Source organism: Squalius cephalus, assembly GCF_949319135.1.
Source record: "Squalius cephalus genome assembly, chromosome: 20".
Lineage (NCBI taxonomy): Eukaryota > Metazoa > Chordata > Actinopteri > Cypriniformes > Leuciscidae > Squalius > Squalius cephalus.
The window spans coordinates 8,855,778-8,874,987 of NC_137141.1; the positions used below are offsets into that span (position 1 = coordinate 8,855,778).

General features: G+C 33.9%; 1 protein-coding gene across 3 annotated transcripts in view; it reads right to left on the reverse strand.

The window, feature by feature from the left end:
* The window catches only part of kif6 (kinesin family member 6), a 205,045-nt gene that overhangs the window by 49,534 nt on the left and 136,301 nt on the right, over positions 1–19,210 (reverse strand). For all 3 annotated transcript variants that reach the window (XM_079853582.1, XM_079853583.1, XM_079853581.1), the window contains 2 exons: positions 6,858–6,939; positions 6,552–6,687 (listed from right to left, as the gene is read on the reverse strand). In XM_079853582.1, coding sequence (XP_079709708.1) covers positions 6,552–6,687; positions 6,858–6,939 — 218 coding nt within the window. The remainder of the gene's footprint in view (positions 1–6,551; positions 6,688–6,857; positions 6,940–19,210) is intronic.

A 19,210-nucleotide genomic window follows, 5' to 3' on the forward strand; every position in this document is an offset into this window, starting at 1 on the left:
TCAACTGGGCCAAAAGTATTATATCCCCCAGCCAGGAAATATCCTTTCTGGGGATAGAGTTGGACTCCAGGTCTATGGTGGCGCGCCTGACGCGAGAACGCGCGGCAGCGATCCAGCGCCTAGCAGCGACATTCACTGTAGGGCAGAATCTTCCCCTCAGAGTTTTTCAGAGGATGATGGGTCTTATGGCCTCAGCCTTGATGGTGCTGCGGCTGGGTCTGCTACACATATGCCCTTTTCAGCTGTGGCTGAGACGGCGTGTGCCAGCGCGAGCGTGGACATCAGGTTTGCTTCGTCTCACGGTGAATCAGACATGTGCAGCAGCTCTGAAACCGTGGATGAACGGCGTGGAGATTTAGGAGACAAAGGAGATTTAAAGGCTGTTAAATATTTTTATGCTCTGTATCACTGTGTTGTTTGTTTCCTTTTTCTGTTTAGAAGAAAACTGAGTCTTTAAATCTCCTTTGTAAATGCTTTACAAAGCATAACTAGTCCTCACTTTAGATGAGCTCACAAAATAGTTAACTGACCACTACTAAATGCTTTATAACTACCTGCATCTACTACATTTACTTACACTTTCTAAGTGATCTTATGAATCAATGACAACTCCTAAATAACTGGTTTGTAAATAATGCAATACTTCATTTAAAAATGATAAATTGATCATTAATAAATTATGAAAATACAATTGTTAACCCCCTGAGGTCGGCAATCACGCCGGCGTGATCTGCTCGTTTTTTTTTTTATCAGTGCAAAATACTCTGTTGATTTTGATTTTACATACTTGTGTTGTACATCATTCAAAGCTGTTAAATGTCTTCTTTTATTTGTGTACACTCATAATAAAAACAAAATGTTGTGTTTTCCGTAAAACAAAGAAAATAAACATGATGCGCATTCTGCCGTCTCTCTCAATGTGAAACTCATTCTGAAACGCGACAGAAAATGACCTGTTACTCAGCGAATGTTTGTCACACAGACTTAAAACGCATGTCTATACAACGCTTGGAATCTCTATTTTTAAAGTATGTAAATTATATAAAAAACAAATATTATATTTTTAAGTAATCCATACGAAAGCAGCGGCATGTACAATTTCTCAAACGCGTCCTAATTAACTATAATGTGACCACACCCACGCGCGCACGAGCGATTCTTGACATGCAAATGATCCATGCGGAGAAACGCAGACCTGTAAACGCCCTCATCACCTCAAAACAAAGAAGCAGAGACTTCGTAACTTACTCCTCTCTGCTTTCATCGAGTTTGGACGAATGTAAGCTGTGCTGTGCTGTGCTGTTTACCTTGAATTTACCTCGGATTTACCTCAGAAGAACGCAATTTGAAGATGAGACGAATTTTAAGGTAAGACATGTTAAACTGGTCGTGCCAGATTAAAATGTATGTTATGAAATGAGTTTGGAGTAAAAACATGAACTAAGCCTAATGTCATATATGTAGCCTACATGTAGGCCTATATATAGACAGAAACATGAAATGTGAACTGGTAGGCAACCTTTCAGTGCTTGTATACATGTTCGACACGAGGATGTTTTTATATTCTATAATAAAACACAGCATGGTAAAAGTAGGCTAATATATATATATATGTATATATATATATATATATATACACATACATATATATATATATATATATATATATATATATGTGTGTGTGTGTGTGTGTGTGTGTGTGTGTATTCTGTACATTTTAAAAAGCTATTTTAACCTGAAAAATCTAAAATGTATTCCCCAAATTGTGCAGCATAGTTTCTCTTGATATCAGCATGTTCACAGCTGTTTTGTTGTTGTTGTTTTTAGAGGAACAAGATGCCACTGATAAGTCCTGCTGACTTCAACATTCACATAAGTCTCCATCCATGAACATGCTAAAGTGAAAAATCAAACACCATGGAAATGAAAGGTATGTACTATGTTTCAGGAATGGCACAAAGGTGTGTGACAGTTCAAGTCTCTGTCTTTAGTTCAGTGTGTTAAATAATGTGTTTTTTTTGTGTCATTTGTGTATCTTTGGATTATGTTGTGTTGTAAATAAATTAAAAACAATCAAAAAGCCATTATTTTTTAAATCTCCTCATTCTTTGTGCAAGGTTGCTCAGAATGATAGGGCCTGATAGCTCCTAATAGGGCCGTTAGGGGAGGTTCTTTGTCTTTCTCAGGTGAGAAAAGCTTACATATTAATGAGCTCCCGCATAAGGCTTTTTTTTTACACAAAACACGTCGTAACATTTTTAAATCAATATATTGTCTTCTCTGAATGAGCAGTCAGGGTGATTTTCACATAGTTTTGAAGCAAATATTCTAGGCTATGTCATACAATTTTCAAAAGTCTTATGAAGAAATAATCAGTATGGGTTTCATGAGCTTATTTCAGTGACAATTGTTTTTTGTTTTTTCACAAACCACACATAAATGTTATTATCTCAAAACTACAAACTTTTATATACTTGCTGCTGATATATTATTGTAGCAGAGTTTGTGCTGAATACAGTGTAATCAGACTTTAGCCATGAAAATGTCACAAGTAACAGAAATAAGCACAAATGTCAGAGCATGTCAGAACACCTCCAGGACCCAGAAAACAGCTCAGACCCCAGAGGGTTAAACACATTATAGATATGCTTATAAATCAAGAATAAAGCATTTACAGCTGTATTTATAAACTGCTTATAAATGTCTCTTAATGCTTTATAATTGATGAATTAACTGTTTACTAATGCTTAACTAATGATTAATAGCGTGCAGTTATTATAAAGTGTTAACGGAGGCGGGACAAACATTTGAGTTTAAAATCTTAGGACACAAATAAAGATTTAGAGTAGATATACAGACTATGATTAGAAGACGATTGGGACCAGACATGTAGACATGTAGATGAGCAGACAAAAGACTGCAGATCAAGATCAGAAGAACATGGGTTAAAACAGTTTCTTTCAAGCCATCTAACTACTCTTGTCTCACTTTTCTTTCTCTTACTTAGTTTCTTTTCTTTTCCGTTGAGTCTCGCTTCTAAGTTAAGTTTTGCTGCAAAGTTTTAGGTCAACGAATCAACAGCAAAGCCAGCTTTAAACTTCAAATACTTTCCATCCATCAGCCAACACACCACGTGATTGGCCGCCCAAGACATCAACCCAGACACAACGAGACCGCAAGCCAATCAACGAACCCGGGAAAACACCTTTTTACGCAGACAACGGATTCCCCAAAGGAACAAAGACAAACGCATGTAGCCTCTTAATGAACGGGTGCTTTAATATAAAATTTAATAACCCGCCTAAGAAATGATAGAAGGGTTAAATTGATGGTTCGTTCAGGTCATGTCTTACAAGTGCATATAGAAACTTGGGATTTCATCATCTCAACCTTAAAACTCATTCTTTCCTCACTTTCTTTCTTTCTGCAACTCATATGAATGTGTGTGTGCACGTGTATTTGTGTTAGATATTAGTTTTATGTGTTTTGTTTGCATTTTAAAGAGAAGTGTTCTTGTGTTATGTGCTTATGAATTTAATGTCTTAAACTACTGATCTAAGTTACCTTGCTAATAAATAGTGTTTTCACTATAGTTTGGATATTTATATCCGCTGCAGAGCTGATAGTTACAGCCCGTTCAAATGAACGCTGGACGAGTCATTTGCTCAGCAGTAAAAACAGTGATTCTTTCAAAATTCCCTATAAATTAATTAATAATTCCCTTTGAGCTAAATGGACCTGTTTCCTTTGCACCTGATTCCGTTGCTGTCCGGAGAGGCACAGGTAGAGGTGCAACAGCTACCTGTAGAGAACCTCCTTGGCCTATGACGATCTCAAACGGGCCATCCTTCAACGAGTTGGCCGCTCCCCTGAACAACATCGTCAACTTTCTGCCGCCAGGGAGGCAGGAAGGTATGGGCCGGCCTGCTGGAGATGTGGGGACTCGGGTCATTTCCAGGATCGGTGTCCAGTGATGGAGGTGGGACCATTGATCCGGGTTTCCGAATCCCGTGGGAGTCCAAACAATCTGTGTGTTTACTAATGTAGCGTATTGACTGTGGACTAAGAAATCATGATTTGTTCGTTATAGCAAATAATGCACATTCCTTCTGAAATCCAAAGCTTTTTAGCCTCTGAACTTATGAATGCAAATTATGCGTTAGGTTTCAGCCAGTCTACACTAGATGGTCTTCGTGACAACTTTTATGGCACCTTGAGTGTTAACAGACAACACGACACAGGATCTTCTCCTGGCTTTGCAAGCTTCAAAATAATTCCAATCCCCCCCCCCCTCTCTCAGCAAGAGAGATAACGGAACTTTCTCCTGACAGGCATTCCAAATGCACCACACACACACACAGACAATTACACACACACAAGGACTTTTCATTGACTTCCTCATATAAAGACATTACCAAATGTATATGATATATTTCTGTGTTGCATTTTATATGCCCATTTCATATTGGGGTACCTACAATTTTATCGTGTGTTAATCAAACTCTAAATGCTTGTAATCATGAATAATCATGTATCTCTGTGTCACTGTCTCACAAAAATGTCATTTGTGGTGTCTCTGTAATCGTCTAGGCCTGACTGAGCTACTCATATATAGGAGATTACAGTAAAATGTATTATTCTGTGTGTACCATCTTTCTGGAGTAGAAATGACGAATTCTAAACGCCGTCATAAACTATGCAGATGAACCGTCCCGACAGGACAAAGGAACTTCTTCCCGCTCGAAAATCTCTGAAGGTGATTTGCCCTTCACGCAAAAGGAGGCGTGAACGAGGATTTCCTTAAGAGAGCGGGACATCCAGTTCCTCCCCGCTTCAGTTTCACTTCAGTTCTTCATCTTCAGTTTTCTTCACTTCGGTTTTCTTTTTAGTTTTAGTTTTAGTCTTTTGTCTTTGTTTTTCATATTCTCCTTTGTTCATTTCCACCTAGGAGTGAAATGAACTTAGCCTGAATTGTTTCTTTGGTAACTTCACGTTCAATGAACCTTTAAACTCCCCGCGAGTCTGCTCGCCCCGGAAGACACGAGAGAACACGCCTAGCGCCGAAGGACAAACACACGCACGCCGTCTTTCCTCAGCAACACAAAGAGAACCATATGCAAGTATTAGCTTTATCGAGTTTTTAATGTAATTTGATTTCTTGTTGTCTCTCAAAGGTTACCTTGTCTGTGATTTTGCCATACTGTGATCATTCTGTGATCTCTCCCTATTCCTCTCACTCTCTCATTCTCATTCTCTTTCATTGTTACTGCCATTATTCTGTTGTATATACATATTCCGTGTTTAACTGTAGTCATGTATTCGTAGTTTCATTTATTAAAACCCATTATATTCTTGATTGCTTCTGTCTTGTGCTCACATTACAAAGTCCCTTAAATGTTCGATTTAAGCTACAAGCTTTACCTTTGTTGATACTTTAATTAGTATTTTTATAGAACAGAAAAGTTACTTTTTTATGGCCAGGAAAAATAGCCTTTGCGCGAGAGTCTATACAAGGATACCTTTTCTTGAGAGTTGATAGAAGATTGTGCGAACCGTTCGCTGGACGAACAGATTATCCGATAACAAATTAATTCCATTAAGGGCTATCCTGAGAATTGATCTATTCTATACTATTGGTATATTAATGATTAATCATAATTCGTTGTGATTGATTATTGATATATACAATTGATCTATTTTGCTTACCAATTGATAATTGATTATAATTCGTTGTAGTTAATTATCTCTCTATACAAATAACTGGCACAGTATTCCCTTTTCGGGTTATTTAAACTATATGCGACACGTGATCATATTCCTGATCAGTTATTAAAATATATTCCCTTTATTTGAGCTAGTGTCCTTACACTAATGACGCACAAATTAAAGAACACAGATGCAGCCGGATCATTTCCATAATGACCAACGCAATCTACCAAGAGCAGCACAAATTACCGTCTGGTTTAAGACATGCTTTTTTTGGGTAGTAAATTATGGCGCAAATACAAGTAAATTGACTATCGCAAACCTTAGTAAATCACATTGCATGATTAATTTAAATACTCTCCTCCCATAAATTTTAAGTCTGAAAGGGACACTCCTACATGCATATGCAAAATTAACTGTGCCAACACTTTTTCAGCACTAATTTTTCACTGTGTGTCTTAAGTAAATCCTGAAAGTTGTTTTTTTAACAACAAAGCAGACGCTACCGCAATTTTATCATCATGTAAGCTTTATGGTACACCTCAAACAAGGGAATTTATAGTGTTAATAATACTAATTAGCAAGTTCACGAATGGCTTGGATCATAGACTTGACAGAGAGACAAAGCACATTCACACTAGTCAAGGGCTGCACAGCTTAGACCACATGACAGTCAAAGTGAAGAATGACCACAAACTGTCATATGTAATCACCCAGAAATTGAGCTAGTGACATATTGTTAATCATTGCATTTCAGAGAAATCTGGACTGAACTGTAAAGTTACTAACTAGCAAAATATCAAGGAGTAACAGAGCATGCTGCTATATATTGTGAACAATAAAACCTGTAATCTAGCAGCCTCCTGGATCCACCAATTCTCGAAGTCCCTTTGGAGTTTCACTTTCGACTTTTCACGCAACAGCTGTAGATGTTCAATCTCTGTCCTCAACCCTTTTAAACATCCAGATGTGATCTTGTAACTATAAAGAAAAAAATCTATGTGAGTAATGCATAAAATACATATTTCATAAAGATCATAACACTCAAAAAAATAAATAAAACACTTTTTAAACTGTTACTTGTAGATTATAAGATCAAATAAGGTTTGCAGAGTGAATTACAGATAATTCAGTAGTAAAATGAGACACACTTTTTCTTCTGCTCCTCTATCTGGCTAAGGATTCTCTCCTCAACAGAGTCTGACTCTGATTCTGTTTGGTTTCCTGTTAAGACTAAAGAGAAAAGAATAAAGGTATACAATAAGAAGTGACATAATCCAGAACTATTTAAAGAAACACTGTCACAAACACACTGCTTGACAACAACAACTTTGACAAATTTTCCAGTACTCAAAATACTCAAGAATTCATATGGAAAGCATGGCTGGGTCCTCCAGAAATGATGTTGTGCTAAATAATAACAGTAACACATATTAAAAAGGTATGTACTTATTGGGTTTGTTGTTTGTAGAGGCCAACTGATATTGGTTTTACTGATTTATTGGGACCAATAGTTTCTTTAAGTAACTAACAGTTATCTGGAAAGACCGACTCCAGTAGGTACCCATCATTTATTGTTGAGTTCATCATGTTATTCCGTGGTAAGCACCAGAGGGTTCAGTTGGAAATCTTTGGTTCTAAAATATACAGTAACAGCATCAAAACATTACCATTGTTAAGACATTATTGTTAATTTTATAATAATTTTCTGCACTAATTTTCATTTAGTTTATTAGTTTTAGAAACTATCGAATGATAAAATGGTTATCAGACAGATTTTACTAATTATTGTTATCGGTGAAATCCAATATCTAATTGTTTGGTCGGATTCTGGTTGCAGGACGCCAGACAAATGCATGTTCCTATTCATTTGCAGAATTTTTATTAAACAAACAATGGTAAATGGCAATAACAGTGTGGAAGTCACCATAGCATAGTAAATCAGGCAGGGTCAAACACACATAATCAGTCCCAGAGAGTACATTTACATCTGGTTGAACAGGCAGGGTCAAAACACAAATAATCAATCCAAAGAAACTATGAGGCAATAATGCAGAAGGGTAGACAAGCAAGATCATACACAAAAGGCAAATTGCACTGGGGAAAACCACTCAGAGTTGGTACCTATGGCAAAAAAAACCAACAACTTCACACTGAGCACCGTGCTTAAATAGTCGGTGATTGGCAGATAGAAAACAGGTGTGACTAATATTCGTGAGAGAGAGAGCATGGTGGCGCTTGGGTATTATCCCGAGACGGGAGTGTAACACCCCTGTTTCACACAACACATCAAAGCAGAATATAAAATTATCCATAGAGTCAAATGAGAATTATTCCATAATGTACTTACATGAAACAAAAGACAAATTAGTATTTAAATGATTCACTAACATAGAGTAAAGACAGAACCTCAATTTGCTATTTAAATTCAAATAATGGGTGAGTGGTTCCATTATTTTGTGCTGCTTTATTAGTTTTATTCTTTCCTTTTTTTCAGTCGTTAGGACACATTTCTCATTACTTAGGTCAATAAGGAATATTGAGAAATGTGTAACTTAGCTCATTTTTTGAAAACTCTTCACAAAGTTTTCTTTACCAACTTTCAGCTTGGCACAGCAGTAAATTTCATTATCAAAATACACTAAAAATTACAAAACACTTCATACACGTACATTACTGTCATATAAAGAAGGAGACAACACAGGTAAGTAGAAAACACTGGTGTTTTATTTGTTGGCAAAATATTGTTGGAGAAATGTATGTCTACCTCTGATTTAACGTTTTATCTGTACGTTTATCAGCATCGGGAAATAACATTATAATCTCGTTCACAGTAGAGAAAGCTGCTTACATGTAGGCTACACAGGGAAAGTAACCGTGAAGACATTGAATTAAACAAACTCAGCATTTGTCTTTATCATCTTTTTCGCATATATATTGTCCCTGATAATCATCACATAAACCTGCTGCTTTCTCCATTTCTGCAAATCCGTTTTAATATGTGAATGACTTTCTCTACCAGTTGCTCTGGACTCCGTCATACGCTTGCACCACCTGCTGGTGAGGTTGACTAACAGCTACGGAGATTATCAATCGGCAATCTACTGCTATTCCTGCAGTTCCCGGATGTGAAACGTTGAATTTTCTGTAGAATTTGAACCACTTAATTTGTGGAAGCGAATTTGTAAAGCGAAATAAAATTGACTGAAAATTGCCTGTCGAATATTATAGGTTGTATTTTTAAACATAATGAATATTTTGGAAGTGAAATCTGAAAGGTGAATATGGATTATTGAATTTTTAATAATAAAATGTGTGAAATGTTTTAAATTGAAATATTCACAGCTTAAATATACAACCATGTTGAATTTTAGCCCATAAAAATGCAATCCCTAAAAATACGGCAAGCACGGTTAATGAAATGCTTATTTTTTCAAGTAGTGCAATTCAACAAGCTTTTTTGTTTCAAAAACATTTGTCATTAATTTTCTTCCATAAATATTTAAATAAACATTTCAAGTTGTAGAAAATGTGTATAATGTAGTCTGTCTTAGTTCATATCACTCTTGTCAAAGCTCTGATATCTGAAAGACGCACAACGGCATTATTTCATTCATGAATTTTACAATCATTCGTGTATCATATCATACAAGGTTAAAAACATTTAAATTGACATATCAAGTAGTACAAAATGTGTATGATGTGGTATTTTAGTGTATCCCTAGATTGTACAATGTTTCTTTTGAAAACATTTATTTATAAATGTTTATATTGCAAAATATTGTGTTATCAATAAATATGCGTATATAGCCTTTTCACTATATATTTTTTGCAGAGTTCAGAAACAGCAGAGTTCAAAGTTTGTTTATTATTATTAAGTTGGCTTGGGAAAGCCAACTTACTGAAATCCTATTTAAACTTCTTCTTCTTCTTCTTCTTCTTCTTCTTCTTCTTCTTCTTATTTTTCTGACCGCAATTTTTTAGACACTAACTCCTCCTAGACCGTTCAAGCTACATACTCCAAACTCGGGTCAGACCTTCATACTGTTCTGACTTGGTGTGCTATATCTTTTCAGACTGGTTTGAGTTATGGTTTTCTTAAAAATTAATATTAAAAATCATAAAAATCCCATAGACTTTCATTGACCAAAAGTCCATGTCTGTTTGAACTATGTTTAATGTAAACTGCTAGAAGCCATTGATACTCAATTAAGCTTTAAGCTATCAATGTTCTTTCTAACTAATAACAAATTTATCTATCTATCTATCTATCTATCTATCTATCTATCTATCTATCTATCTATCTTCAAACCTAATCTATCCTTCAAACCTTATCTATCTATCTATCTATCTATCTATCTATCTATCTATCTATCTATCTATCTATCTATCTATCTATCTTCAAACCTTATCTATCTATCTATGCTACAATCAGTAAATCATACTTGAACATGGTAAATCATGGTATACTATAGTAAATCATAGTAAAGGTAAATCGTGGTAAATCATGGTAAACTATGGTAAATCATGGTAAACTATGATAAATCATGCTAGAATCAGTAAATCATACTTGAACATGGTAAATCATGGTATACTATAGTAAATCATGGTAAACTATGGTAAATCGTGGTAAATCATGGTAAACTAAGGTAAATCATGGTAAACTATGGTAAATCATGGTAATCTATGATAAATCATGCTAGAATCAGTAAATCATACTTGAACATGGTAAATCATGGTATACTATAGTAAATCATAGTAAACTATGGTAAATCGTGGTAAATCATGGTAAATTGTGGTAAATCGTGGTAAATCGTGGTAAATCATGGTAAACTATGGTAAATCATGGTAATCTATGATAAATCATGTTTGAATCAGTAAATCATACTTGAACATGGTAAATCATGGTATACTATAGTAAATCATGGTAAACTATGGTAAATCGTGGTAAATCATGGTAAACTATGGTAAATCATGGTTAACCATGCTTGCAACATGGTAAAAAAATTCTAGCATCATGCTAGCAACATGATAATCATGCTAGCATGGTAAACTATGGTAAATCATGGTAAACTATGGTAAATCGTGGTAAACTATGGTAAATCATGGTAATCTATGATAAATCATGCTAGAATCAGTAAATCATACTTGAACATGGTAAATCATGGTATACTATAGTAAATCATAGTAAACTATGGTAAATCGTGGTAAATCATGGTAAATCGTGGTAAATCATGGTAAACTATGGTAAATCATGGTAATCTATGATAAATCATGTTTGAATCAGTAAATCATACTTGAACATGGTAAATCATGGTATACTATAGTAAATCATGGTAAACTATGGTAAATCGTGGTAAATCATGGTAAACTATGGTAAATCATGGTTAACCATGCTTGCAACATGGTAAAAAAATTCTAGCATCATGCTAGCAACATGATAATCATGCTAGCATGGTAAACTATGGTAAATCATGGTAAACTATGGTAAATCGTGGTAAACTATGGTAAATCATGGTAAACTATGGTAAATCATGCTAGAATCATAGTAAATCATACTTGAACATGGTAAATCATGGTATACTATAGTAAATCATGGTAAACTATAGTAAATCGTGGTAAATCATGGTAAACTATGGTAAATCATGCTAGAATCAATAAATCATACTTGAACATGGTAAATCATGGTTTACTATAGTAAATCATGGTAAACTATGGTAAATCATGGTAAACTATGGTAAATCATGTTAAACTATGGTAAATCATGCTAGAATCAGTAAATTATACTTGAACATGGCAAATCGTGGTATACTATAGTAAATCATGGTAAACTATAGTAAATCGTGGTAAATAATGGTAAACTATGGTAAATCATGCTAGACTCAAATCATACTTGAACATGGTAAATCATGGTATACTATAGTAAATCATGGTAAACTATGGTAAATTGTGGTAAATCATGGTAAACTATGGTAAATCATGCTAGAATCAGTAAATTATACTTGAACATGGTAAATCGTGGTATACTATAGTAAATCATGGTAAACTATGGTAAATCGTGGTAAATCATGGTAAACTATGGTAAATCATGGTAATCTATGATAAATCATGCTAGAATCAGTAAATCATACTTGAACATGGAAAATCATGGTATACTATAGTAAATCATGGTAAACTATGGTAAATCGTGGTAAATCACGGTAAACTATGGTAAATCATGGTAATCTATGATAAATCATGCTAGAATCAGTAAATCATACTTGAACATGGTAAATCATGGTATACTATAGTAAATCATGGTAAACTATGGTAAATCGTGGTAAATAATGGTAAACTATGGTAAACTATGATCAAATATCAATAAACATCTTTCTTTCTTTCTTTCTAACTAATCCACCATTCTTTATTTCTCTTTATTTCTTTCTTTCTCTCTCTCTCTTTCTTTCTTTCTTTCTTTCTAACTAATCCACCTTTCTTTTTTCTCTTTCTTTCTTTCTTTCTTTCTTTCTTTCTTTCTAATCCACCTTTCTTTCTTTCTTTCTTTCTTTCTTTCTTTCTTTCTTTCTTTCTAACTAATCCACTACTCTTTCTTTCTCTTTCTTTCTTTCTTTCTTTCTTTCTTTCTTTCTTTCTTTCTTTCTTTCTAATCCACTATTCTTTCTTTCTTTCTTTCTTTCTTTCTTTCTTTCTTTCTTTCTTTCTTTCTTTCTTTCATTCTTTCTTTCTACCTAATCTTTCTTTCTTTCTACCTAATCTTTCTTTCTTTCTTTCTTTCTTTCTTTCTTTCTAACAAATTTTTCTTTCTTCCTTTCTGACGAATCATACTTTCTTTCTAACTAATCTTTCTTTCTTTCTTTCTTTCTTTCTTTCTTTCTTTCTTTCTTTCTTTCTAACTAATCAGTCTTTCTTTCTTTCTTTCTTTCTTTCTCTTTCTTTCTGTCTTTCTTTCTGTCTTTCTTACTAATCAATCTTTTTTCTCTTTCTTTCTTTCTTTCTTCAAACCTTATCTATCCATCCATCTATCTATCTATCTATCTTCAAACCTTTATCTATCTATCTATCTATCTATCTATCTATCTATCTATCTAACTTCAAACCTTTTCTATCTATCTATCTATCTATCTATCTATCTATCTATCTATCTATCTTTTTAACTAACTAATCTATCTTTCTTTTTAACTAAATAATCCATCTCTTTCTTTTTAACGAACTAATCCATCTTTTTTTCTAACTAATATCTTTCTTTCTTTCATTCTAACTAATCTATCTTTCTTTCTAACTAATCTATCTTACTTTCATTCTAACTAATCTATCTTTCTTTCTAACTAATCTATCTTACTTTCATTCTAACTAATCTATCTTTCTTTCTAACTAATCTATCTTTCTATCTAATCTTTCTTTCTAACTAATCCATCTTTCTTTCTTTCTTTCTTTCTTTCTTTCTAACTAATCAATCTTTTTTCTTTCTCTCTCACTAATCTATCTTTCTTTCTAACTAATTAGTCTTTCTTTCTTTCTTTCTTTTCTTTCTTTCTAACTAATCCACCATTCATTCATTCTTTCTTTCTAACTAATATTTCTTCTTTCTTTCTAACTAATCAATCTATCTTTCTTTCTAACTAATCTTTCTTTCTAACTTATCTTTCTATCTAATCTTTCTTTCCTTTCTAACAAATCTTTCTTTTTTCTTTCTTTCTTTCTAGCCAATCTTTCTTCTTTCTTTCTAGCTAATCTTTCTTTTTTCTTTTTATTTCTTTCTAACTAATCTTTCTTTTCTTTCTTGCTTACTTTTCTTTCTTTCTTTCTTTCTTTCTTTCTTTCTTTCTAACTAATCTTTCTTTTTTCTTTCTTTCTTACTTTTCTTTCTTTCTAACTAATCTTTCTTTTTTTCTTTCTTCTTTCGTTCTAACTAATCTTTCTTTCTTTTTTACTTTTCTTTCTTTCTTACTTTTCTTTCTTTCTAACTAATCTTTCTTTATTTTTTCTTTCTTTCTTTATTTTTTCTTTCTTTCTTTCTTTTTTCTTTCTTTCTTTCTTTCTTTCTTTCTTTCTTTCTTTCTAACTAATCTTTCTTCTTTCTAATCTTTCTTTCTAACTTATCTTTCTATCTAATCTTTCTAACTAATCTTTCTTTCCTTTCTAACAAATCTTTCTTTCTTTTTTCTTTCTTTCTAACTAATCTTTCTTTCTTTTTTCATTCTTTCTTTCTAGCCAATCTTTGTTCTTTCTTTCTAGCTAATCTTTCTTTGTTCTTTTTCTTTCTTTCTAACTAATCTTTCTTTTCTTTCTTGCTTACTTTTCTTTCTTTCTTTCTAACTAATCTTTCTTTTCTTTCTTGCTTACTTTTCTTTCTTTCTTTCTAACTAATCTTTCTTTTTTTTCTTTCTTCTTTCGTTCTAACTAATCTTTCTTTCTTTTTTCTTTCTTACTTTTCTTTCTTTCTTATTAATCTTGCTTTTTTCTTTCTTTCTACCTAATCTTTCTTTCTTTCTTTCTTTCTTTCTTTCTTTCTTTCTTTCTTTCTTTCTTTCTTTCTACCTAATCTTTCTTTCTTTCTACCTAATCTTTCTTTCTTTCTACCAAATCTTTCTTTCTACCCAATCTTTCTTTCTACCCAATCTTTCTTTCTTTCTACCTAATCTTTCTTTCTTTCTTTCTTTCTTTCTTTCTTTCTTTCTTTCTACCTAATCTTTCTTTCTTTCTACCTAATCTTTCTTTTTTCTTTCATTCTTTCTTTCTACCTAATCTTTTTCTTTCTTTCTTTCTACCTAATCTTTTTCTTTCTTTCTACCTAATCTTTCTTTCTTTCTTTCTTTCTTTCTACCTAATCTTTTTCTTTCTTTCTTTCTACCTAATCTTTCTTTCTTTCTACCTAATCTTTCTTTCTTTCTTTCTTTCTTTCTTTTTTCTTTCATTCTTTCATTCTTTCTTTTTACCTAATCTTTTTCTTTCTTTCTTTCTACCTAATCTTTCTTTCTTTCTAATCTTTTTCTTTCTTTCTACCTAATCTTTCTTTCTTTCTACCTAATCTTTCTTTCTTTTTTCTTTCATTCTTTCTTTCTACCTAATCTTTCTTTATTTTTCTTTCATTCTTTCTTTCTACCTAATCTTTCTTTCTTTCTTTCTTTCTTTCTTTCTTTCTTTCTTTCTTTCTTTCTTTCTTTCTACCTAATCTTTCTTTCTTTCTAACTAATCTTTCTTTTTTTTCTTTCTTTCTTTCTTTCTTTCTAACTATTCTTTCTTTCTAACTAATTTATCAATAAAAAATTAAACTACTTTAAACTTCAAACTACTTCAAACTTCTAACTACTTTAAACTTCTTACTACTTTTAACTTCTTCAAACTCTCTGGTCCGGCTTTCTCAAGCCAACTTAAAGTTTGTCTCAACAAACTTTTTTTTCTAGTTATTATTAGTAATTGTAATTATTATTAGTATTACTATTGTAATTGCCCTGATTTTTATAAGGGGTTCAAGCACAAAGTGCTGAAACCCTATTGTAATTGTTCTGATTTTTATTTTTCTTCTGCCGTAAAACGCATCTTGCAGCCCAAACCGTAAGTGCTGGAGACTTGAAACTTTGCCAGATGGTAGTACAAAAATCGAGGAGAGGTTGAGAGAGTATGACCCCGATTGGCGAGGTGGCGCTATAGCAAGCAAAAGTATTAAATCGCTAATAACTCCAAGACGGTTTGGTGTAGACTCAAGTGTCTTATATCACTGTAATCCTTGGCTCAAGACGGACAAAACGTATATATGTATATCTGTATATGTATATGTATATCTCCGTATATCTCTGTATTTTTCCGCCATTTTGAATTTTGTCAAAAACCTACTTTTCCTACTAGTCCTAGGTTTTTCGCCCGAACGGAACCAAACCAGTGCAGAAATGTTCTCTGGAGTCTGAATATCAATAATTATCGAAAAAAAGTTGACATTTTGATTCATGGTCGCTAAGAGGCGCCAAAAAGTACGTTGTAGGAGGAGCCTATTTTACTAAAACAGCTATAACTCAAGAAGTAAATTAGATATCTTCACCAAACTCGGTACACATATGTAAGAGCTCAATCTAAGATCACGGTAAAAAAAAAATCGCGACGATTGAACACTAGATGGCGCTATAACATGAAAAAAACATGAAAATGGCTACAACCACCTGACCGTTAGTCCAATTGACTTGAAAATTGGTATGCAGTGTCTTGGTCCAACGTGCCATGTATGTCTATGAGGACATTGCCGTATCTCAAAAAACATGGCCGCCATCGGCCAATGAATTTTGAGCACCTATTAGACAAGGTTAACGGAGGCCGATCGGAACGAAACTTGATGGGCATGTTCGACTCATGGCCCTAAAGGTCTGTAAGAATTTTGAAAGAAATTGGCCACTAGTTGGCGCTAACGAGGTTTATGCCCTCTGTAATCACGTGGTGTTGCACACATCTACACAATATGCATATCATTTGATAGATCTCCTAATCCTGAACAACTTTGCCTCAAGAACCACTGCTGTCAATCAAACCGTTCATTAAATATTCGCGAATATGTTAAAAACCTACTTTTGTGAACTAGTCCTAGGTTTTTCGCCCGATCGGAACCAAACCAGTCTAGGACAATTCTCTGGACTCTCTAGATCAATAATTATCAAAAAAAGTTGAACTTTTGCATTTGGATGGCTATAATTCATGCTTTGCAGTCACGTGACTACCATGGATACCTGGCGGGCAACAAACGGGTATTTTCAACGTAGAGTCCTGTAGTTCCAGGTCTTTCTAGTAGCTATCAAGTCTGTTAGCGAGCTAGCTGCATAACTTAACTATGGACTAGGATTAACTCCAAGGTAGCTAAATTGTGTAAAGCAGACAAGGTTTTTTTAACCTGTTAAGCTGCAACCCCACTTTTGAAAATTCCCCAGAAATGACATACCCAAACTGAAACAGATACAGTTCATGAACCCTTGGTACTAAAAGCACAAGTATGATCTCGTTTGAAAGCTGACACCTGGCAGTTTATTGTAAATGTAGAATTAATTATTGTCGTAATGACAAAAATTGTTATAAATAGCTTCAAAATTTTGTAAAGTTATTAGAAATTATTTTTTATGAAACATCCTCATGAAAATAAAATTGAAGTTGGCACTGGAGCAATCTAGAAATGCACTACAGCTAAAGCCACATGTCTAAACATTTTATGTTTAAAATCTGAAGATAATAAGTCCAAAACTCTGTATTTAGTTAAATGTTTTTCAAGACCATGTCATGTGACTTTATTTTGATTTGACGCTAAAATGCTACTGATGTTTATTGTCATCTTCTAACCATCTATCCAGTATATTGTCTCTATTGTTTTGTGGTGCAAACGAGCCCCATTCAGTCTCAATCTCCCCCTGCACACATTCACACCTCTCCAGCCTGGTTATGGCTCTAAATATGCATTTCTTTTGTCTGCATTATAGCTACTAACGACTGGCTATTCACAGGCTATTCATAGGGTTTCAGTCCCTAATTTCTTTTCTCAAAGTTCACCTCACATTTTAAACTGTATCAAATGCATTTCTTGAATAAAGAAACAATTCAGTAAGCATTCAAAAAATCATAAAAGTATAACTGCTAAACGTGGCAGGTGCACCTAGGGCTAGCTAGCATGTTAGCCTAGCACACCATCAATACACGACAATTTATGAGATTAAAACCATGTTTCTGCTCCAAACTTACTTTATAACGCAAGACGAGTGTTTTAAATAATCTTCTGTGATCTAATTTGGCTTCAGATAAAAAAATCAGACAGAAAATATACTATTGGATAGTGTTCTGCACAATGACAGTCTATATAGATTAGCATTACATTATAAATATAATCTATTATTATGAAAATACCTGGCATGGCTTGAAAAACACAGGTAACTCAAATATCATTGCAAACATGTTTATTGTCTTCAAAACGTCTGTATCTACATGTTACAGCGATCTCTTGTTAGCTTTGTGTGTATCAGTGACGTCCTGGAATGTCACATGATCATGGCTCTTCTTCATGTTCCATATATGGACTATTATTGTGCATATAGCGCCCTCAGGCTATTGGTATGAATTGAAAACACAGTATCAGAGTACCAAACGCTCATAAAGATTACATCATTACAAGATGACGCATTTGGGTATAAATTCAATAAATATTATTCCTGTCTATAGAAATATGATGTAAATCTATGAGAATCTATCAATATTTCTCCAAATCTGCACAGTTTTGAGCTAAAGCCCTGAGGGACGTTGTTTTGTGAATCGCTGTCATGACGACAGCACAAAGTTTTTTATGAATGAAAGCGGCTGACGCGCATAATTCATATTAAAGGTATCGACTCATTTTTTCATTTCATAACTCCTGACACAAATTAAGACATAACTGTCACTATGAGTTTCTCAGAATACAATAGTGGTCAAATACTGAAACTTGAGTATTATATCTTTTTAATTATGTATAGTTTGTCAAGGTATAACATTAAATCTGATAGTAACTTTGAATTAAATAAATAAAAAACGCTTCAGTGCGCGGGCGCACTGGCAACGGTTAACAGGTTAAGATAATCGAGCAGTAATAATTCCTCCGTAAATAATCTAGCTCTACTGTTGGGTCATCTCTGGTTCTCATTGAAAACCATAGATATCACAAACCTCAAAACAACCTATCACACACTTTTGCTGTTGTTAGCAAAAGACGACAGCTGTTACTGTGCGTTCACACCGCCACCAGCGAGAGCGTCAAAGTGCCTGGAAGTCATTCATTTTCAATGAATTTTGCCGCTCTCGCCGGCGGCTGTATGAACGTACAGTTAGCCTAGCTTAGACTCATTACACAAACAGCTGACTCGCCGAACTTGATTGACGAAACTACAGGGTAACTTAAAGACACGATTAATTACATGATCATACACCCATTGTATTCAAACAAATGTTGAAATTACCTTTGATGGAGTGATGGAATGATCACTGCACATACGTGTATACTGTGAAGGTTGCTTATCTCATCTGCGGTTAGTGCATCCAATCGCACAACAACTATCTGGCATGTCATTTACACCTCAAAACACCAACTTTTGAATAGTAAAACTGGCGACGTCCTGGCAAGATCCTTGATTAGTTTACTGGGTTTCGCTGCTGGAGAACGACGTTCTTGCCTGCCAGCCAGTACTTGTGACGTCACGTGCAATAAAGTTATTTATAAAATGTGCGTGGCAAAATACACTAAAAAGCCTATAAATCCTAAATGAAAACTCAGAACTTAACAAAAATTGATGAGCATATGTGACATAACATGCTAAAGAAGCATGGAAATTTTTATGGAGATCGGACCATAGGTGGCGCTATAACTGTTAAAACGTTTTAAAACCATATATTTCCTATGGTAAATTGCCTGTATTGGCTGTAAATGGTGTTTTCCATCTATGATCATGTAAAGTTCATATAATAATGTTCAAAACCAGTGCAGTGCAATTCTCTGGACTCTTTAGATCAA